General features: G+C 49.1%; 1 protein-coding gene and 1 pseudogene across 1 annotated transcript in view; one reads left to right on the top strand and one right to left on the bottom strand.

The window, feature by feature from the left end:
• Positions 1–16,878, bottom strand: part of CRY2 (cryptochrome circadian regulator 2) — a 30,778-nt gene extending 13,900 nt beyond the window's left edge. Inside the window, exons 1-6 of the mRNA XM_036258263.1 lie at positions 16,579–16,878; positions 9,309–9,417; positions 6,874–7,016; positions 5,123–5,307; positions 4,295–4,383; positions 449–589 (exon numbers count right to left, since the gene is read on the bottom strand). Coding sequence (XP_036114156.1) covers positions 449–589; positions 4,295–4,383; positions 5,123–5,307; positions 6,874–7,016; positions 9,309–9,417; positions 16,579–16,793 — 882 coding nt within the window. The 5' untranslated portion in view covers positions 16,794–16,878. The remainder of the gene's footprint in view (positions 1–448; positions 590–4,294; positions 4,384–5,122; positions 5,308–6,873; positions 7,017–9,308; positions 9,418–16,578) is intronic.
• Positions 16,879–18,615: 1,737 nt separating this feature from the next.
• Positions 18,616–19,360, top strand: LOC118628653 (annotated as a pseudogene).
• Positions 19,361–21,587: the final 2,227 nt, after the last annotated feature.

The raw sequence follows: 21,587 nt of genomic DNA, 5'->3' as shown, positions 1-21,587 counted from the left end.
GGACTCTTCCCCACCTTCTCTGACTACATGCTCACTTAAGCTCCTCCAGGATTCACAACCTAGTTCCCAGCCCCAGGACCAGAGGGAAGGCCCGCTTTCAGGGTGACTGAGAGCCCTGGGAGGCCCTGGTCCTCTCTGATGCAACTGGGGGTGGGCCGTGCTGTCCTCACCGTGTCCTCACCTACTTATTTATTTGTTAATCCCCACCCAAGGATATTTTTCCATTGATTTTTTTTGGATAGAGTGAAAGGGAGGGAGGGAGGGAGAGAGAGACACACATCTATGTGAGAGGCACAATGATTGGTTGCCTCCGGCATGACCCCAACTGGAGCCAGAGATCAAACCTGCAACCCAAGTACGTGCCCTTGACCAGAATCGAACCCTCAACCCTCCGTTTCACTGGCCGATGCTCTAACCGCTGAGCCGCAGCGGCCAGGGCTGTGCTCACCTTCTTATACAGGTCCCACAGGCGGTAGTAGAAGAGGCGGCAGGAGAGGCAGCCGAAGCGCAGGTAGGGGCTGAGGCCCGTGGGGCTGGCCAGCAGGGAGTTGGCGTTCATTCGGGGCCTCTCATAGCTGGCGACCCAGGCCTGCATTGAAAGAGGAAAGGACAGGCCTGGGTGTCAGAGGGAGAGACGGAGGCGCTGGTGGCTACGGCGTTGGCCTGCGGTCACAGGACAGAGCCGGGAGCCAGCACTTGTACACCGCGCTCACTTCTTCAGGCTGGCAGCGTTTCAATGGACCGGCACAGCCCAACTATGAGGCCCAAGTTCCGGTGCCGACTCTGCTATTTAAGTTGTGGGATGATGGCGAACCAGCTATTTAGTCCCTTGGCTACTTATCTATTAAACGAGAACACATTTCCCATCTCCCGGGGATTAAATAAAATGACAGATGCGGAAGGGCTCTGTAAGCATCGAGTGGTCTGTGATTACACAGAAGAAGGGAAGAAAGGCTTCTGCTTTACAGAAGAAACATCCCTCCCTCAGTCCGCTCTTGTCGCAGCGCTGCTGAGGCTGCTGCTACTGCGGGGCTTCCCGGGAACTTCTCGCCACTTCAACAGCGGTGCGAAAGGAGGGACTCCCGACCCCCTCCTGGGGACCACCACGTCCCGCACTGGGCCACTCGTCATAGGGGACTGTTGGTCTTGTTTTCATCATCAGTTGCGGCTGGCGTCGTGCTTTCCTTCGCGACTCCCTTCCGCGTGTTCCCAGTCCTCTGAGGCAGCAGTTATCATGACCTCCTTTTGAAGATGACCCAGCAGAGCGCCAAGGGCCGTGTGACCCTCTGGGCTTCCAGGGATGGTAAGAGACAGGGCTGGGGGAACTTCGCTTCTGACTCCAGATTCCAGTCTTTTTGTGCTACATCCAATGACTGTGTTCCCTCTCTCTCAACCCCTCCTACTCTCCTCTTCGTGATGACTAATTACTTCTCGCACGCGGCACCCTCTGCAGACCTGCTCCATGCTTCCCCCACCCTTCAGCAGACGGCCTTCCTTCCTTATGATTAGGAAGCGGAAGCCATCAGGTGGGAAACACCTCAACTTTAAGCCACCAAATCTACAAACTCGCCTGCGTCCCCACCTACCCTCCATCCCTCCCGACCCTGCACAAGGCCAAGGCCTCCGCCTGGCTCTGCAGACCTCCCCTCGCCCTTCTCTTGCACGTTCCATCTCTCTACAGCTTCCACTCCAAGAACACTGAGGACATAATCTCTTTTCTTTGCAGACAAACATACAAGCAAAAATAAAGGACTTCTGGTAACTCTGTGGACTTCTACACTTGGGTCCTCTTCCCGCCCTTCTCAGCCAGGCCCTCTCTCCATTTCCTCGCACCCACCTCCACCCTCTAGCCACCCTAGTCTGGCTTCGCCTTCACCACTCCCACCAAGCTGGCTCCCACCATCGCCTCTGTGATTTCCATGCCGTGAATCCTGCAGGCATTTTCTGTCCTTGTATTTCTGGACCTGTCAGTAGCACCTCACCCTGCTGACCCCCTGTGCTGTCCATGCCCTCCATTCTGTTGGCCTCTGGACTCCACATCCCACCTGGCTGGCTGCTCGTCCACTGCCCCTCCAGACCCGCCAAATGTTGGCATCCCAAGGTTCTGTCCTGTGTCCTCCACTCAATTGTTCCTGTGTGAGCTTATCCAGGCCCGTAGCTCCTGAGACGATCTCTGCAGACGATTGTCATGTCTGTGCCCTAGCCCAGACCGCTCACCAGACCACTCTATCCAACTCCCTTTAGGAGAGCTTTCAGGCACCTCAAGTGCAACAGGCTCTTGTCCTTAAACCACCCTTCCACTGGCATTCACTAGAGAAGAAAATACACCTAGTTGCCTGGCTTATCACCTTTGGCTCCTCCCTCACCCAATCCTGTCAGTGCTACTGTCCCAACATTTTTCAAATCTGTCCTTTTCTTTCCATGCTCTATTACTACCAACCTGGCTCAGGCTAAGGTTGTATCTAGACTGACAACTGTAGCGGCCTCCTAACTGACCTCCCTGCATCTCTTCTCGTCCCGAATAACCCAGTCTCCACACTGGGAGCAGGATGAACATTTAAAATGCCTGTCCCTTACGACAATAAGTGCACTGGGCTTCCTGCTGTTCTCAGGATAGATTCCCGAATCTTAGACATGGCTTGACGTTCCTCCCTAATTTGGGTGGGCCCATCTTTGTGGCTTCATCTCTTGTCACTCTTCGGTAAGCACTAGGCTCATTAGCCTTTGCACATGCAGTGCCCTGGCGTGGAATGCTATCTTCCTTTCCACTCACCTCCCCTTGGTTAACTTGGACTCTTCCTTTAAGTCTCAATCTAAAGGTCACTTCCTCTGCAAGTGACCCCTCAGGTAGTAGGTTATGTACCCCTAACTGGTACGAAGTGTGTTTGCCTACTCACATCCTTGCTCACCTCACTGTGAAGAGTAGATGTTCACTTCGGGGCTAGAGAACTGAAGTTAAAATAACCCTCCTGGAATCAGGTTAAGCTCCTGTCCATCAGGCACCTACTGTTCTCGCAGATGTACAGGACAGTATTCCCTCTGGCCACCACTGAGTCCTCGGGGTCCTGACACAGAGCTCCATGACAGAAGAGGCCCTTCAGGCACGTGTGGAAAGGGAGCCCAGGACTTGCCGATCTAAGGGGATTCTTCTACAAAACGCCTTTAAGGTGATAATAATCCACAGGGCCATAAGTCAGCTCTTTGCAATTTTAAGTCTTATTCTACTCCTGCCATCATCCCATTTGTTACCTCTACTCTTCTGTCCCCTCGGCCCACCTTTGTCTCCAAACTGATCCTAAGAATCTCTGGGTAAAGCTCCTGATGTGGACGGAGACAGCTGGTTCCCCCACAGCCCTTGGGCATCAGTTCTCATCTTTTTAAGTCAGTGGAACTTGCTTTCCACTCTGGCTGATGGCAACAGCCAAATGGGGACATCATGGCTGCTGGGCCTCAGGCAGGCTGGGCCCTCCGCACTTGCAGGACTGGGAAGCATTCTTCTCAGTGGGGCCTGCCTTAGCCCCTTGTTCCAGTGTCGCCTGGCTGCTGGGCCAAATGCCTAGCCATCCAGCAGGAACACAAAAGTTGCGATTTTAGGGACCAAGTCTATAAACTAGCCGCAGGGGGCAGAAAACTAGGAACTGACTGTCCAGTCATGAGAACCTTCTCTGCTCCCCTGGGGCCAGGGTGGTGGGGGCCATGTGGCATTGTTAGGAAGTGCCTCTGGGGGCCTCTTTCCTTTCCTTTGCCAATTCCCACTTCACTGGGAGGTGCAGCCATCTGTTCTCTGTATCCAAGCAAGTGGAAACCTATGCCTTGGAGGGGACTCAGCAAAAGGTGGGAGACACGTAGACACAAAATAATTAATCTTATGGACTTTCCTGATCAGATACCCTCTTAGTTAGGGGAACATGCCCACAGATGAAAGAAAGCAATCTAATGGAAGTTTTAGAATCACATAGAATGAGATCTTACTCGACTACTTACTAACTATGTGACCTAATCTACAAAACAGAGAGCTGAATACCTACTTCATAGGGCTGTTGAAAAGATTAAAGGAAATGATGTGAGCAGGCACTTAACCCAGATCTGCTCAGCCCAGTGACCAGCAGGTGGTAAGCTGCTAAATGGTAGCTGCTGGTATTGCTATGGTCACCAGGAAGATTTTTTATTTTTCGACCACTTTGAGCTAGGACACACTAAGGGACATGAACTTGATTCCATACCCCATACCCCATACCCCTCATTGCATGGGTGCCAACAGTTGAAGTTCTATGTCTCAGAAATGGGGTCATACCTTCCGTTCCAAGTGCTTATCCAGGCGGGCCAGAGCTTCTGTCTCTCCTCCTTGCCAAACAGCTGGGCCAAGCCCTTCAGTAGGGAACCCTACAAGAGGAGCAGGTCCCAGGACTGGAGGTCAGGTCAGGCCTTTCTAGTGCTAACTCAGCAGGTCTTGGCACAATGGTCTTAGAGCTTTGCAAGAACTGAATCGTTGATGTTCTTGGTGCTACTGGGGCTGAGAAAATCCTTAATGTTCCAGTGTTTTCTAGATCATCCTGGTTCCCTTCCCCCTGTGACTTTCCCCCTCCTTTCCCTTGCCTTACCATCCCAGCCACCCCTGCACCCGGGCAGAGGAGAGCAATCCTAGACTGCCCTCCCTTTCGCGTTAGCTGACAACAACTGTGGGTGAGAAAGCTAATTTGTTTCAGATCAAAATTTGGGAGTGGGTAGGAAGGGGAAAGGGAGTAGTAACCCGAGAGACTGAGGGAGAGACCCTCCCCTTCAACAGAAGGAATATTAGTTATCTTGGTATTGAAAGCCCATGATTGCCAACATCAGACTATGCTTACATCATTTGAGAAGGACAAGTACAAAAATAGAGGTATGAACTAGGAACATAAGATGACTTATATGAGTTCCAACAGAAAAAAGATCGGAAGGATGTATTCCAAAATTACCTCTGAGAGGTGAGTAATAGTGATTGGTTTCATTTTCATTTCCTCTACTTTCTAAATTGTCTATAATAGCATGCATTACTTTGACAAAGGAGGAAAAAAAAACCCAATAAAGATATTTTATAAAAAAGGAGGTGCTGGCCTAAGAGGCTTGGGTTGGAAGCACGTACCCAGCTCCTCCAGGGAGGGCACACCATAGGTTTCATCGTGATTCTCCTGGATCTCGGCCGGGCATCTCCCCATCTGCTGGCTGGTCACGGAGCCCACAGGCTTCTTGGGCAGTTCCATGCGGCTGATGATGGCCTGAAAACGCTTGTAGGTAAGAGGTGGCTTCTGTCCATTGAGCTCAATGATCCTGGGAATTCCAAAGCATACCTAACGTTACTCACAAGGCCCTTCGGGTCCCTGCAAACCCAGATGAGAGCCCAGACTGTGAGGCTTGGAGGGTACCTTTCCTTCTCTGCTCACAGGTCGCACCCCTAAGTGGAAAGGAGAGGCGAGGGAAGCTACAGCTCCATTTTACCGAGGAGAAATGAGGCCCAGAGAGCTGGAGCAGGTGCCGCAGGTAATGGAGCGAGGCAAGGCCAAAGCTTGCACTCAGTTCCAGGTTCCCTGGTGTCGACGTGGAGCCACCTAAATGCAGAGACTGACTAGATCTCTCTAATCACGGAAACATCCCCACTAGCCTTCTTGGAACTTGGCCTGGCTGTCCACGCCATGGGAATCCTCGTGGGCCTTCCTCTCTGTCCTGGCAGGAGCCTGGAGGAAGTTCTTTGATACGGGCTGCAAATGTGCTCCTCTGTGGAACAATCATTCCCTCTTGGCCCCTATTTTCTAGAACAAAGAGGAACAGAACGGCCTCTCCTCCCTAAATCAGAGACTGGGATTGGGGTTATTAATAGCAACAACTAACACTTAAAGGTTGTTTTGCAGTTTACAAAGTATTTTCTCATGGGTAAGAGAAACGTAGCAGTACTCAGGTAATAAGCAAAGATATAGGAGAGTAGAGAATTGAGGCTGTTTATATAGGGATGCATTAGGATGGGTTAGAGTCAGATTCCCGGGGCTCTTGATGGCGAAGCAGCAGCTTATGCAAACCGGGTGGCGGGGTGAGTTCATTTCTGGGTCTGGCTCTCTCTCCTCCACTAGGGGAGTTATGAGGTTGGCTGCTGCCCCTGCGGCGCCTCCCCCGGCACCTCCCCGCTCCTCCGCACGTGGCCGGAGGAGGAGTTCCACACCCAGCACCTCCTCCTGAGAGCTCCACTCACGTGCAGAGCTGTGTGACCCGCCTCCTGGCAGCCACCTCGGGGTTGGGGAGAGGGAGGTGGGGGAAGTGGTGGCTGCCGCCTTGGCAGGCACAGTAGCAGCAGCAGGAGGTGACAGCCCTGCCAGGGAAGGGGAGGAAAGGGTTTCCTCCTAGAATCTCTGAAAGCAGAGGCCTGTCCCCAGGGAAGGAGGCCACTCTGTAGTTATCAGCTCCCTGCAGGGATCTCTGGAGCCTCCTGAGCAAGCTCTATATGCATGACCTGGAAAACCAGAGAGCCAGGGGAGCCCAGGGGGCTCATATCAGGTACCGAAACGGCCTGTGAGGACAGAGATCCTATGGGAGGGGTAACATTTAAGGTCCACTGAGGTCCGAGGGCAGCCTTAGAGGAGTGGGCGGGACTGTGAAGACCTTCGGGGATATCCTTACTGCTCCATCCCTTGGACCTAAAGAGTCTCTTTGACCCAAACCAGGTGAAGCTCTTCCTGATCTGTTCTACAAGCCCAACTCTAGTCCATTCTCCTCTAGCTTCTAGAAAACGCCGAACCTCATGTGCGTGGTGACCCTATTGCTAAACCTCCCTGACTTCTGCTCAGCAGGAGTCCGAATCACCACCTCCCACAATCGGTAACCTGACCCCTGGGAACTATTTCTTACCTGTCCAGGTCATAGAGAGTATGAGAGTTCTCGGTCACCACCTCCACGCCAGCCTCCTTGGCCATCTTCATGATGGCGGCATCCCGTTCTTTCCCAAAGGGTTCGGAGTCATATTCAAAGGTCAGGCGGGTCACCCCCCATTCCTGTGGAGAGAGAATATGTTATGTTAAACACTGTCTGGGGAGTAGGAGGAAGCTGGGCACTCAACTCCTTCTTGTGAGGAAATAGAGCAAGCCTAGAGACCTGTCATATGGGCTGCAGAACAAACTAGGGATGACGATTTGAACTGGTAAGTAAATAACCCGAGGTTCACAAGGTTTGAGGGCAGGACTCTGAGGTGAGGCCAAGGGCACAGCACCATCGGAGCCTGAGGCTAGTGGTCTCTGGAGTCAGGGGAGAGGCGGGTAGCCCCGTGCTCTTGCTGTGTCCTTGAGGTAGGGGAATGCAGCAGGAGGCTAGACGTACAATGCTCTCAGGGGAGCCCCCTGTCCCAGAAAGAGGCACTGACTCACTGGTGGAGACAGCAGGGGACAGGCTTGCCACCTCCCTCCTGCTTGGCAAGCGTTTCCCAGAGCTCCTCAGGGCCCTGCAAACTTCTGGCCTAGTTTTCTTGGCAGACTTGTACTATGTGGAGTGTCCTAATGGTTTCCACAGCAACACTCCTGAGGCCAGCAGCAAACAAAGCTATAGGCCCCAGCTCTCAGAGTCAGGGAAGGAGGAGCAATCCTTAGTCCAGAGGTCACAGGAATAAAACCAGATGGGCCACATGTTATAAAAGAAGGAAATTCTTTTCTAAGCATTTAGTTTTTTTTCTGATAAAAATGTCTAGATTCCCTAGGAATGTTGAAAGAAAGCTGCCCTGTGAAAGGTTGTACAGCTAACCCACAGAAAACTCGAGAAAATGCAACTAGCAAAAAGAAAATCATATTCCAACCAGTCTCTGGTCATGGTCCCTTAAAACTGTGAACCCCTTGTGGCAAATGCCTGGGGTATAGGTCCTGAGCAGGGCTGGTTATTATCCTTGTCCAAGGATACTAGCACTAAACGTTTATGGAGCCCTTACTATGAGCCAAGCACTAGGCTTAGAAGTTCATACAAATTACATTGTTAAATACTCATTACCCTGTGAATAACAATCAAATGCTATTAGATGACATCTTCTCCAAAGCCTTCCTTGAATTTCTCCTTCAATATTATTCTTCTGCACTGTGCCCTTTTCCCATCACAGCATTTAATACATGGCAATGAAGTTGCCCATTTCTTGTCTGTTTACCCCATTAAAGTGGAGCCTCTCAGAGCAGAAACCATGCTGTCTCATTCATCATGATGCTGGTACCTAGTATGGGGCCTAGTACATAGTAGGAGCTCAGTCAGTATCCACTGAATGACTGATCTGTGTCTGGGCTGCACTGGGCTGGCTTGGGCGGTGCTGGGAGAGAGTGGGCAATGTGGAGGGAGAAGACAGGCAATGTGTTCAATGGCGTAGAATCAGAGAGCCTGGGCTCGAATCCTAGACCACTTCCTAGCTTCATGACCATGGGCAAGTTATTGTTTTCTCGTCTGTACAGTAGGGACAGCAGCACCTAACTCAGGGCTGCTGTGAAAAGTAAGTGAATTAACGTATGTAAAGCACTTACGTAGAACAGTCCCTGATTCATAATCAGCCCTGAATGAACACTGTGTGCTTTGTGCGTGTGCGTTTGTGTGTGCGGCATGTGGGGAGGTGAAGTGAATGATGAAGTGTTTACTAAGCTGCTTGCCTTGACACAAGACCTTCCGCCCATCTTTCCCGCAGAAAGAGCAGGGAAGGAAGTTGGGTGGAGAGGAGCCTAAAGACAATGTGAGTGCTGAGGCTAGGGGAGGCCATCCTAGAGCCCTGTCTGCGAGTACTTCTGCCTCTGCTTCGGCTTTAAAACGAGCTTTATAAAGGGGCTGGGGGGGAAAGTGGGCTGGCTATCGGACATAGGCCTATGTGGTACCCCAGGAAGATTTCAGCAACCATTTACCCCGGAGGAAGCAGGGATGCGCTCTCGAAAAGCCTGACGTTTTTTCCAATTAGCAGAGCAAAGAAAGACAGGAAACGCCCCTTGCTAAACAGGAAGCCTCGCCCTCAGACTCCTGGCGTGGGAAGAGCCCTAATAAACCTCGCTGGCTTGGGCCGAGGTAGAATCCGGGGTGGAATAAGTTGCCACATCCCATGTCTGGACTGAGCTGGGAACTTTCCAACAAGACACTGGTTTCACAGAATTTTTTCCTTAACACAGTTTCATTCTGGTGGCAAGCTGACCGGCTGCGCCTGCTCCCAGCTTTTCCAGCCGCAGCGGTCAGACCAGCCCTGACTGTTTCCATGTCCTCAGTCAGCACGTCATCTCATTCAGTCTATGGGGAAACCCCAGGGAGTGGAATGTCACTGTCTTCTCTCGGACTGCACATACCTTGAATAGCCTTGGGAACACGTCAGCTGGCTGTCCGCGGACTACAAACAGGCGGGAGTTCAGTTTCCTTAAACTCGTGTCCAGATCTTCCAGAGACTGAAGTAGGAACCTGCAGAGCCCACAGAGGCCTTGTTAGTGGTAACACAGAAAGAGTCGCTCTCACCCTGCAGGTGTAGCTTAGTTGGTTGAGTGTCATCCCATTCACCAAGAGGTTGCCCATTCGAGGCACATGCCCAGGTTGTGGGCTCGATCCCCAGTGCGAGGTGTGCAGGAGGCAACTGATCGATGTTTCTCTCTCATCGATGTCTCTATCTCTCTCTCCCTCTATCTTCCTCTCTCTCTAAACTCAATAAAAACATATTAAAAAAAAAAAAGAGTCGCTCTTTCCTAGCCAAGCAGGGAGAAGCTGGCCAAACAAGTAGCATCGTTAGTACCAGGACCGGAGAGGCCTAGGGTCCAGGTGTTAAATGGTTGAAATCCTGGTTTTGCCACTTACTAGCCACATGACTTCCGGCAGTTAGTTACTTAACCTCTTTAGCTCTTTTCTAATCCATAATGTGGAGTCGATACTAGTGCCTATCTAACATCCACTATAGAACTGCTAAGAAATGAAAATCAAATAATTCATGAAAAACATTGAGTACAGTGCCTGGCATAAAGAAAACCTGGGTTAAATGTGAGCTATTCCTACTCTTGTTCCTCTGTGATCAGAAGCCACTTCTTCCCTCTCAGCCTGAGGCCCTGTGTGTAAATATCCACCCGTCACAAGCTTGCTCTGAGATTCAAAAGGGATGAGAAAGCCATCTGAAAAACACGTGCAATGGTGTGGTGACCAACGTTGTCAATGTTATTATATATCTGCTTTGCATTTTAAGTGTTTTCTTTTTAATTCTCTCAACACATTGTGAAGGGAAAAATGATCTTCACTTTATAGATGAGGAAAATGAGACACAGAGAGGATAATTAATTTGCTTAAGATCACAGTTATTAATTAAGTGATGAAGCTGGGATAGGAAACTATCGGTCAGACTGTTTTCTTCTCTATTCCCCCATGTCTAAGCCCTCTTAGTGGCATGCCAAACACTGCTGTAGGGGCTGCGATTCTGCAGGCCCTCTCTCTGACAAACACGAACCTGACTACAGGTAATCCACTGACATTGATCTTCCTCAGGAACTAAGTCCCGACAGGTCATACTCCTGCTATCTATCTACCGCTCAGCCTCTCCCACCCATCTCTGACAGTAACAAGAATTGCCAGATTTTACTTCGAGCACAGTGAAACCCTGTGCCTCCTCGACATCACTTCACATTCCTTGACTACTGGAGGTGTACAGAATCAGCGTCTGTTCCCAGGCTGCCAACTAGAACCAGCCCCCGCTGCTACCTCTGACGTCTGCAACATGACACTCCCACTGGGCGAATGCCACAGACGCACATTCCAGCACGAGCTGAGCCCTGGCTCAGCCCAAAGCAGCCCAAAGTATCTGCTAGCGTAAGGGCTGCGGAGACTCTCCAAGGGGTTGCATGGGAGCCGGACCTCCAAGGGGGTTGCGATGGGAAGCTGGCTGGCTGGCTGGTGCAGTTATGCAAACCAAAGGCTCCGCCTCTGAGAAGTTCTGTTTTTGAAAAGCTGACACCCTCAGAAAGGAAAGCTGAGAGGTGAGTGACGCACTTGCGCTGGCGTCCTTCCAAACCTCACCACTCCTCTCGGAAGGAAAATAAGAAAGAACCATGTACATAACCTCGTGCCATCTGAAACCTGGGCCCTGCCAGACAGAATGCCTAGAGATAACTGGTAACAAATTACACAACCCCAGGACAGCTGGTTCTCCGTCTGCGGGTCCCAGGAATGTCCTTGCCACGCACTTTGGGGGCCTCTTCCTTCATTTGAAGCTATAAATAAGGCTAACGTACATTTGAAAGCTAGCTTCCAGCTGCCTTCCACAGAACTTTATTTCTAGACCTCATGTACTAAAAGAAGAGATTCCTTGCAACATCTCTCAAGTATAGATAATCCCTTTCCATCTTTGACAAGAGATGTCTAGAGCGGAGGTAGGAAGCAGAAGGCCCAACTCTGCGCATAGCAACCAAATAATAATAATGATAATAATAGCAACAATGAACATTTAGTATTTACAATAAATAAGGCACTATTCTACTTGTTTTATATACATTATCTTATTTAATTCTAAACCAGCTCTATGACATAGATACTATTATTATTCCCATCTTAGTGATGAGAAAACTGATGCATCAAGAGATTACCTAATTTGCCCAGCATCACACCTAAATAAGTGGCCAGAATTCAAACCCAGGCAGTGTGGGTCAGCATTTATATTCTTGACCACCAGGCTCCGCTGCCTCTTGACCAGGACTCACTGCCTGAGCACTGACACTCTGCTGCCCAGGACCTTTGCTCCCTGACACTTGCCCCTCTGGGGATCAACGGCTGTGACTCACCCAGAAGCTTGGTGAAATGTGTTCTCTCAGAAGCTCCACCCCGACCTCCAGAATCAGAATCTGCATTTTAGCGAGATCCTCTGGTGAATCCTTTGCACTTGAAAGTTCCAGAAGCACTGTTCTAGGAAATCGAACTTGAATTCTAGCTCTGGTTATGTTGCCTTTCTTTGGTTCTCATTGGTGTCTACTAAACTTTCTCTCTTTGAGATCCAGATTTCTGCCTCCTCTTTGGCATTCTAGAAATGTTGCTACTTCCAACTTCCCTTCAAGTCCTGCAGGGCTCCTCCAGGAAGGGAGCCCTCAAGATGGCCCCCACAAGAGGCAAAAGGCCTCTAGGAGCCCAGCCTGCAGGCAGCCAGGGAGATAGAAGCCGCTGCACAGCACCACCTTCGCGGCCTGCCAGGTGACAGCTTTGCATGACACCAAAGGAACCGGGGCAGTGCTACTCCTGGACAAATGCTCGCGGGGGCAGGTACGCACAGAGAAGCTTAGGCCCTTTGTGCACCCTTCGAGCCCCTCTCTCCACACGGCCAGTTTCTCTTTATTTCAGTGAGGGGGTAGTCTAAAGAAAATTGGCCTGGGCATTGGAGATGGCAGAGTTTGGGGCTGATAGTTCACCCTTGGCAGCTCCAAGCTGAGCTCACATGGCCAAAATTCAGAGCACACGGTCCTGTGTGAGCAGTTAAAGCTCACCCTTTGGATCAGACAACATGTACAACTGAATGACATTACATAAGTGCTCCGGAGCCAGAGGCAGACACACTGGAGAAAACCAAACTGTATTTTCAGAAATATAGAGAGGACTCTGTAATTCATGGCTCCATGGGGCTAGCCCTCTAGATAGAACAGGCAGATCCTTCAGTTGAGAATAAGACAAGCAGATCTTTAGGGAAGGCCTTCTCTGGAGATGGCAGATTCTGTGTTGAGGAATATTTTATTTATTTGTCAATAGAAGGAGGGAGATGATAGTGAATTCTTTTTTTGGGTCCAGATTACCCTTGATCAAGTTTTTCTGCTTAAAGCCAAGGTTAACCAACTATGATGATGACATCACAGGCTCAACTGGTCTGGCTACATAAAATATTAAGAGACATTAATTTTTCCCAAGTAAGAGAGCTTATTAACCCATAGAAAGGATAACCCAAACCCACAACCCATAGCAGGGATTGATCTCTAAACCCACAACTCATAGCAGGGATTGATCAGTACCAGTGTGAACGGCTCAGAGAAAACCAAATTCCCCTGGCAGTAGACAATGGTTCTCAATCCCCTTCTTGGTGACCAAGTTCCAGGGAAGAACCACCCTCGTCGCCGGTGGTCCAACAGTGTTAGCTCCCAGCACTGGGAAGAGAGACATACTTGTTCTCACCAGGCATTCTGGGGAATTTGCAATTTACCTCATTTATTAATTCTGAGCCATGTGGGCTGATATTTTGTTTCTACCAACTCCTTCTGTCCCAGAAGCCCCTGAATGCAGGTACAGCACAGAGCCAGGGAGCAATGATTTAAATAAAGGGTGAGGTGAACTGTTGCCAGCACCTATCTAAGTTGCAGTAGGGGAGAAAGGTAAGAAAAAACTGCAAGGGCCATTCTGAGTACCCATTTTGAAATCTAGAAGTTGCTCACCCCTCTTCTTTCTCCCTTTGTTCTCACCACAGTACCTCCTTCCAGATGCAGCATATTTGGGGAAGGTAGGGCTGGGAAAATGGCAAAGGGCTGCCCTGGCCGGGTGGCTCAGTTGGCTGGATCATTGTTCTGGACACCAAAAGGTTGTGGGTTCAATCCCCGGTCTGGGCATAGATGAGAGGCAACTGATAGATATTTCTCGCTCACATCAGTGTTTCTCTCTCACTCCCTTCCCCTCTCTCTCTCTCTCTCTCTCTCTCTCTCAAATCAATAAACATATCCTTGGGTGAGGATTAAACAAACAACAAACAAACAAAAACAATAGCAAAAGGACTTAGCCAACTAGTGCTTGACAAAAAAAAAAAAAAAAAAGTCCTGAGGTTCCTACAGTTATAATTAGCTCATTAACGTCCCTCAACCACCAAGACAAAAAGTATGCTAGCCCTTCTCCTATACTAATAAATATACATACTTCCTGGTTGCCTTTCTGTCTTCTTTTACTCTTAGAAAGTGCCATTCATGGTTATTTTAGTCTGATTCATCTTCCCAAAAGCACTGTGCAGGAGGCAGTGTAGGAGGTGCAGGAGGATAATAGAGATCCCAGATTGTGCTCCACCCCCATCTTTCCCAAATGGCCCAGGGCCCACCCTTTCTAGAAAGGCTTCTCAGAGGCAGCAGCTGGAGTGTTTGCAAACCTAGGATGTTATGCTGCAGCACAATTCTCCCAGCTCTCTCCCAGATCCAGACATAGCCCCTGAAAGATGACACATATTGTAGTTATGCAGAGGTACTGCTGGCTCCATCACTGCCCCAACTCCCAGCTGCGTGCACAAAACAGTCTGCAGCTCTGCCCTCCATCTGATCATAGGAGCAGAGAGTATGGTTAGGTGGGGGTGGTAGGAGTGTTTCCAGGCCCAGAAGCAGTTATTATATTTGACTTGTTTTACATTATTCCACCTTCTGAATGCCAAAACTAATTAGACTTCCTGCCAATACACTGTGACACAAGTTGTAGGGCTCAGGTCTGTGGTTCTCTAGTCCAGTGCTTCTCAGGCTTTGCTGCACACAAGAGCTTTAAAAACCCTAATGCCCAGGCCATAACCCAGAACAAGTACATCAGAATTGGGGGAGGAGGGAGCTCAGGCATCTTATAAAGATCCTTCTGTGATTCCCATGTGCAGCAAGACTGAGCACCACTGCTCTAGTCTGCCCCTATTTTTATTTGCTTTTATAACACTTAGTTCTACTAAATTACAGTTGTTCACTTGTTTCCTCCATTAAAATGTAGGCTCCATAGCTCTGGACACCACAATTGCTTGTTTGTTGCTGTGTCCCTAGCAGCGTGGAGAGCAGTGCCTGGCACTCATTAAATAATTGCCCAATTAGTGTCTGCATTGCTACATGGCCTCTGACTTCAGGATTTGACTCAGGCATCAGCTGCCACGTTCCTTTTCTCTTTTCACTGCCTGGAAAGCCCAACCACAAAAGGGTGACCCACAAAAATCCATAAACACCTTGTTCTTAGCAAATCTGAGTTTAATCAACAACAGTTTTTGTTGTTGATTTTTAATCTCCACCACCACAAAGGAGTAGGCAGTCCTATGCAATGTCCCCCACAACCCAATAAAAGAAGAAACTCTTTTGTGACAATGTAACAAGCAGGTAGCCCTATCCTACTGACTATTCTACTGACTGGGTCTGATTGGCACACTGCCACAAGAAGAGAGACCAAGTCTGAGGCTTGGTTTAATGTCCATGGTAGGGATGATCATTTGAGGATGTTTGTCAAACCCAAGCTCCTATCTATGGAAACTGGAGCACAGGCAGGGCAATAGAGCAGCCTGAAAATGGTGTGGGCAGGCTCTCCACAGGACTATCTTTAGTCATTCCCTCTATATAAATGGGGCAGGAGGGGGCATTTCAAAGACCCACTGCAAGGAGCACACACTCTCCTGAAAGGGCACACACCCTGGAGAGGAAAGAATGGTGTGCTGAGAGCCACCAGCCACCATATCCTGGGAATAACGCTGCCTATCAGTGCAACAAGGCTGCAAGCAAACATCCCCCAGAACAATGCAAACAAACCAAATGACCGCTGAGGGACATTTTAAAGAGAGATGGGTACACAATGTCTCAAAGCTCCTTGGTTTTCAACACTGGTTACAGAGACAACACACGAACTACCTCTATTACTCCTTCCCCATGATCCTGTGGACTCCATCTCCTGGGAGTCATCAAAGAGGAGCCTTTGATATCACAGCTTTCCTGCTCCCTAATTGTAGCACACCAGTTGATAAAAATCTAATCTACAGTGGCTTAACTCTCCTTTAAAATCAATCTAACGAGGAGAGGCAGGAGGAGGTGACACTTTGGCTCCTTTTTTTCCCCTTTTATTCTAGCAACCTCAGCTGCAAAGGTAATTCTCCAAAGTAGGTTCAGTACTACTCTCTAGTTCAGGACACACTGTGTCTCTAACTGAACATGCCCTTAAGTTATTTATCTATAATAATAAGGGGGAGACCGGCACTGGCCTTATTTAATGCTAGGCCGGAGTCTCTAGACCCTTCAGAAGCAGGGCAGTCTTGGGGAAGGGAAGCCAGAATGGATGAAAGGACACATTCAAACAAACCAGAGGCTTAGCAGTGACCTCAGGAGCCCAGCAATGGGCTCTTTACTTGAAGAATACAATACTCTCTGTGCCATAGATTCAGAAACCCCACTCTGCTCTCACACCATAATGTCTCCTTTCGCCCCTTCCTGAGCACTAAGAGCCCTAAATCAGGAGTCCTTAGTTCTGCCACTCACTGGCTACAGGACCTTGGGTTGGTCAACTTTATGTCTCTCGGGCTTAAGAGTCTCATCTGCACAATGGGAATCATGCTCTCGGTCCAACTGGAATGTTTGAGTCCCAAGGGGATAACACACAATGCGGAAGCACTCTGTCAGAGCCGAGCCCTGGGCCACCCAGGCCATTGGTACGATGACTAATTGCTTCCCTGGCCCCGGATTCTCCTCTGGGGACCCGGCTCGGTCTCCCGGGCCCACCTCCCCCAGGCCGGGTCTTCCGGCCGTGGGGCCTGAGGGGCAGGACCACCTCCTCTTGAGGGGGGGGGGCTCTTCGCCGGGAGCCCCAGAGGCCAGGTTGCGTTCCTCCGAGCCCGCGACCCCGCCCGGGACCCCTCACCTCCATCGATTGATCCCGACAGAAGAGGAGGCCGCGAACCAAGGGTCGAGGATGTAAACGCAGCGCACACAGCGCGCCCCGCGCACTGCTGCCAGCAGCGCCGGGTTGTCGTGGAGCCGAAGCCCCTTGCGGAACCAATGCACTGAGGAGGCGCCATCCGTGCCGGCCGCTGGCGCCAGGGCCGCCGCTGTCGCCGTCACCGCCGTCGCCGCCATCACCGCCCAGACTGCTCGGGCCACTGCCGCTCCGCCCCTGTCAGTGCCATGGGCTCCGCCTCCAACCCGCCCAGTGACCTATGACGCCGCCGCTCCTCTCTGTGTCCCCGCCCCTCAGGCTCCGAAGTATCTCTGCCATAGGCTAAGAACCTCCCTCCGGGCGATTGGTCTACCAGTGCAGAGTCCGGCCCCGCCCCCTCACGTTCCCACCATGTGTCAGCCGGCATGCAAGCTGCTGGCTGGAGCTCCCAGCGGAGATCTGGACTCTGATTGAGTCTCAAGGGACAGCGGATCTCTTACATGCGTCCTAGTCAAGGCCTGCAGCTAGAAGAAGCTGCTTGGGTTTGGGCGGGGTGGCTGGGGAAGGTTACTGTGACTCCAGACAATGACCTACAGAACTGACAGCCCACAGTCCTGCTCACCATGTAATCAATGTCGTCATCATCATCTACCGCAATCTATTACATCATCTAAAATATTCTACTACAGCCCTGGCCGGTTTGGCTCAGCGGTTGGAGCGCCAGCCTGCGGACCAGAGAGTCCCAGGTTCGGTTTCCGCTAGGGGCACGTACACACAAAAAAAGAAGACCCTTTAAAAGAAAAAGAAAAAATTCTACTACAGCCACCATTTATTGAGTGCATCTTATATGCCAAGCAAAGTGATAATCTCATTATATATACTGTCTCATTCACTACTCTCAACTCAGGACAGTTGCATTCATTCAGCAAACTCCAGGGAAACAATTAATATTCTCATTTTACAGACAAGTAAACTTTGAGGCTGCTGAAGGTTGAGGGACTTGCTCATAAAAGAATTCCAGCCAGATTATTGTGATTTCTAATCTTCTGCTTTTATCCAGAAAGCTGTACTTCCCTCTGTGCTGAGCAACTTGACATTTGCAAATGGCAGAGTCTGAGGAGGGGAAGGAGCGCTCTGATGGGCAGTAGTAGTGGGCTTGAGAGTAGGGACTGGGGATGTGGAGGATGTGGGTTGAGACAGTGATTATCCCATCAGAGGAATTTATTTTCTTCTAGTTCTATGTGTAGTAGACCCCATGGTGCCAGTGTGTGCAAACACTACTAGAATTTCCTTTGTGTTTTTTTTTTTTTAATTTTTTTAAGAGAGAGAGGACAGGAGAGGGAGAGAGACACAGAAACATCAATGAGTGAGAACATTGATTGGCTGCCTCCTGCATGCCCCTCACTGGGTATTGGGCCCACAACCTGGGCATGTGCCCTGACCAGGAATCAAACCGGTGACCTCTTGGTGCATGGGTCAACAGTCAACCACTGAGCCACACCAGCCAGGACCTTTGGGATTTAGATATGTGAGGGACACTGCTTCCACTCCTGACCTGGGGATCCAAATGGAGCCCTCTTATTCTTCTGGAGGCTAGCACTGGGCTTGCTGGTTGACTGAATGGCAAGAGAAGCATTTGAACATCTGCAATGAAGTGTTGATGGTAGGCTAAGATGGTCTGGTCAAGTTGAAACTCTGGGGTTATCAAGTGGAGACGAGTCTGTTTCAGTTTGGCCCTGTTGTGCCCATGCTTGGAACCCCTCCTGAATCGGGAATGAGCAATGAAGGAATTTAGCAGTTTAGTGTCATTGATTGGCACCACTCTACAAACCAGATATCATTTTAATCCTGGGCTCCCTTTCATTTCCAAGGCTTTGCACAAACTGTTCCCTCAAGCCTGGATCACACTCCCCACCCCACTCCACCCCACCCCACCCCTTTTCTAATTCCAGTGTTCCTTGTGTCACTGCTCTATATAAATGTCATCTTCTTGGAGCCATGCAGGCGATCAGCTGCTTCAGGATGAAGTTGAACATCTCTTTCCCAGCCACTGGCTGCCAGAAATTCATTGAAGTGGACAATGAATGGGAACTTTGTACCATTTATGAGAAGTGTATGGCCACAGAAGTTGTTGCTGACACTCTGGTTCAGGAATGGAAGGGTTATGTGGTTCAAATCAGTGGTGGGAAGAACAAACAAGGTTTCCCCATGAAGCAGGGTGTCTTCACCTATGGCTGTGTCTGCCTGCTGCTGAGTTAGGGTCATTCTTGTAGACTAAGGAGGATTGGAGAGAGAAAGCACAAATCTGTTCGGAATTGCATTGTGGATGCCAATCTGAGTGTTCTCAACTTGGTCACTGAAGAAAGGGGAGAAAGATATTCCTGCTCTCACTGGTACTACTGTGCCTTGTTGCCTGGGGCCCAGAAAAGCTAGGAGAATCCGCAACTTTTCAATCTCTCTAAAGAAGATGATGTCCACCAATATGTTGTGAAAAAGCCCCTAAACAAAGAAGGTAAGAATCCTAGGACTAAAGCACCCAAGATTCAGCATCTTGTTATTCCATGAGTCTTGTAACAAACGGCATATTGCTCTGAAGAAACACCATACTAAGAAAAATGAGGAAGAGGCTGCAGAATATGCTAAACTTTTGGCTAAGAAGATGGAGGAGGCCAGAGAAAAACACCAGGAACAGATTGCCAAGAGACATAAACTGTCCTCTCTGAGAGTGTTTACCCCTAAGTCTGAGTCCAGTCAAAAACGAGACTTTCTTTTTTTATCCTCACCCGAGGACATTTTTCCATTTTTTGTACAGATAGAGTGGGAGGGAGAGAGAGGAAGAGACAGAGAGAAACATCGATGTGAAAGGGACACATCGAGTGGCTGCCACCGCACGACCAACCAGGGCTGGGGACAAACTGCAACCGAAGTATGTGCCCTTAGCGGGAACCGAACCCGGGTCTCTCCGGACCGCAGGCCGATGCTCTAACCGCTGAGCCAAACCAGCCAGGGCAAAAACGAGACTTTCTAAGTGTAACAAATGAATAAGAACAAACATTTAAAGAAATGTCACTTTCTTGCTGTCTGGTCCCAGCCTGCATAGTGCCCCATCTCATTCTGTGCTTCTTCATATCACTGGCCTTAGTACATGGTACTAGAATTTCTCATTTGTTTGTCTGCCCTATTAGACTATAAATTCCTAAAGGGCAGGGGCTACCACTTATTTAGAGTTTTATTTCCAGGGTTCAGCTCAGTGCTTGGCCCTTAATGGAGTACAAGTTGAACAAGGACTAGGTTCTCTGGTTGGCAGGAACCTTAAAGGTCTACCCTAGTCCTGACCCTATTCTCATATTTGAATCCCCTCTCCAAATGCTTACTGAACAAATAGATGCCACCTCTTGTCACCTTTCTTTTGAGTCTTTCTGTTCCCCTTCTCCTATCCCTTTTTCTTTCTACACGGTTAATTGTCTTCTAGGAATGGAAAAGAGAGTTTAAGAGGGTGGTTATTCCCTATAGCCTCAAAGATGGGTATTCTTATCTTTTTCTTTTCTGAACTCCCATGATGCTTTCTCTATAGACTGTGAGCTTCATAAGGGCAGAGACTGTGCTTATCTTGCTCATCAGTGTGTTCCCAACACCTAACTTTGTACCTGACATGTAGCAGGTGTTCAATAAATGCCATCTCTCTGGGCCTGCTGGGGATCAGTGCAATGCAATGAACTACAAGCACACACTGGTAGGAGTGAGGGGGAGCACTGCAATAGAGCAAAATGCTCCAGATCTCTGGAAGCAGCCCAATTTATTTGCAGAGTGGTTCCCCAGGTTACATGTTGATTAGGTAAATTATTTCCTTGAGATGGCACCTCTGCTGACCATACAGCCAAGCCCTGTCTCTCGCTTTTTATGGTGAAGAGACATCAAAGATAAAAAATAACTTCTCCTGGACTTCTTTGCCAATTATCCTCTTGGGGTGGTCTTCCAACCCTTTGACATGCAAACCTTGTCTATTCACATGCAAACAAAACATTCAGTTCCAAACAGGGTGGTTTTCCTGCCCTCCAGGCAAACCTGTCTGTCCACACACACTTTGATCCTAGGCTGGCCAGGTTGCGAGAATGCATATCACAAGGTTACATTTTGTTCACCCACCAAACCCTCATCCTTACAAATAAATATTTGCTGAATATCATTTATCCTGATCTTATTAGGCTATCATGAGAGGTAGTGTTGCACAGTGATTAAGCCCAAGGTCTTGCACATTTGGAATGGCTGTGTTCGAATTCTGGTTCTACTTTGACTCTGCATGACTTTGGTAAGCTAGTTAACCTCTCTGTTCCCCTCTTTCTTAACCTATACAATAAGGATGATAATAATAGCTAGGATATAGTAAGCATTTAATAGGCATCAGCTGTTATTATTCTGAACAGCAGAATCTGTGTCTGCTTTTGTCCTCCTTGCAACACCTCACCCTCGGTCTTACATATAATGAGTGCTCTGTACGTTGCTGAGTGAATGAAAGATTTTTTTTTTATCCTCACCCGAGGATATTTTTCCATTTTTTTGTTTAGATAGAGTGAGTGGGAGAGAGAGAGAGAGAGAAACATCGACGTGAAAGGGACACATCGAGTGGTTGAACCCACAAGACCCAACCAGGGCCGTGGACAAACTGCAACCGAAGTACGTGCCCTTAGTGGGACCTGAACCCGGGACTCTCTGGTCCGCAGGCCCACGCTCTAACTACTGAGCTAAACCGGCCAGGGCTGAATGAAAGATTTTACTCATTATTAAGAAGCCCTCAAAATTGTACCAGTAATGAAAAACAAAGAGAAGTCATCACCATCAATGCCCCAAACCAAACAAATCAATTATTTTTTATCTTTATGTTGCCTCCTAGACTTTCTCCACAAATATCTTTTTTATAGCTTTATTTAAAGCAGAGGTGCAGTATTATATGCATTTTTAAACAAAATATTGAGCATATTCTATATTGCTGTGTC

Source organism: Molossus molossus, unplaced genomic scaffold (assembly GCF_014108415.1).
Source record: "Molossus molossus isolate mMolMol1 unplaced genomic scaffold, mMolMol1.p scaffold_m16_p_13, whole genome shotgun sequence".
Taxonomy (NCBI): domain Eukaryota; kingdom Metazoa; phylum Chordata; class Mammalia; order Chiroptera; family Molossidae; genus Molossus; species Molossus molossus.
This window is presented reverse-complemented; position numbering and strand designations above follow the sequence as displayed.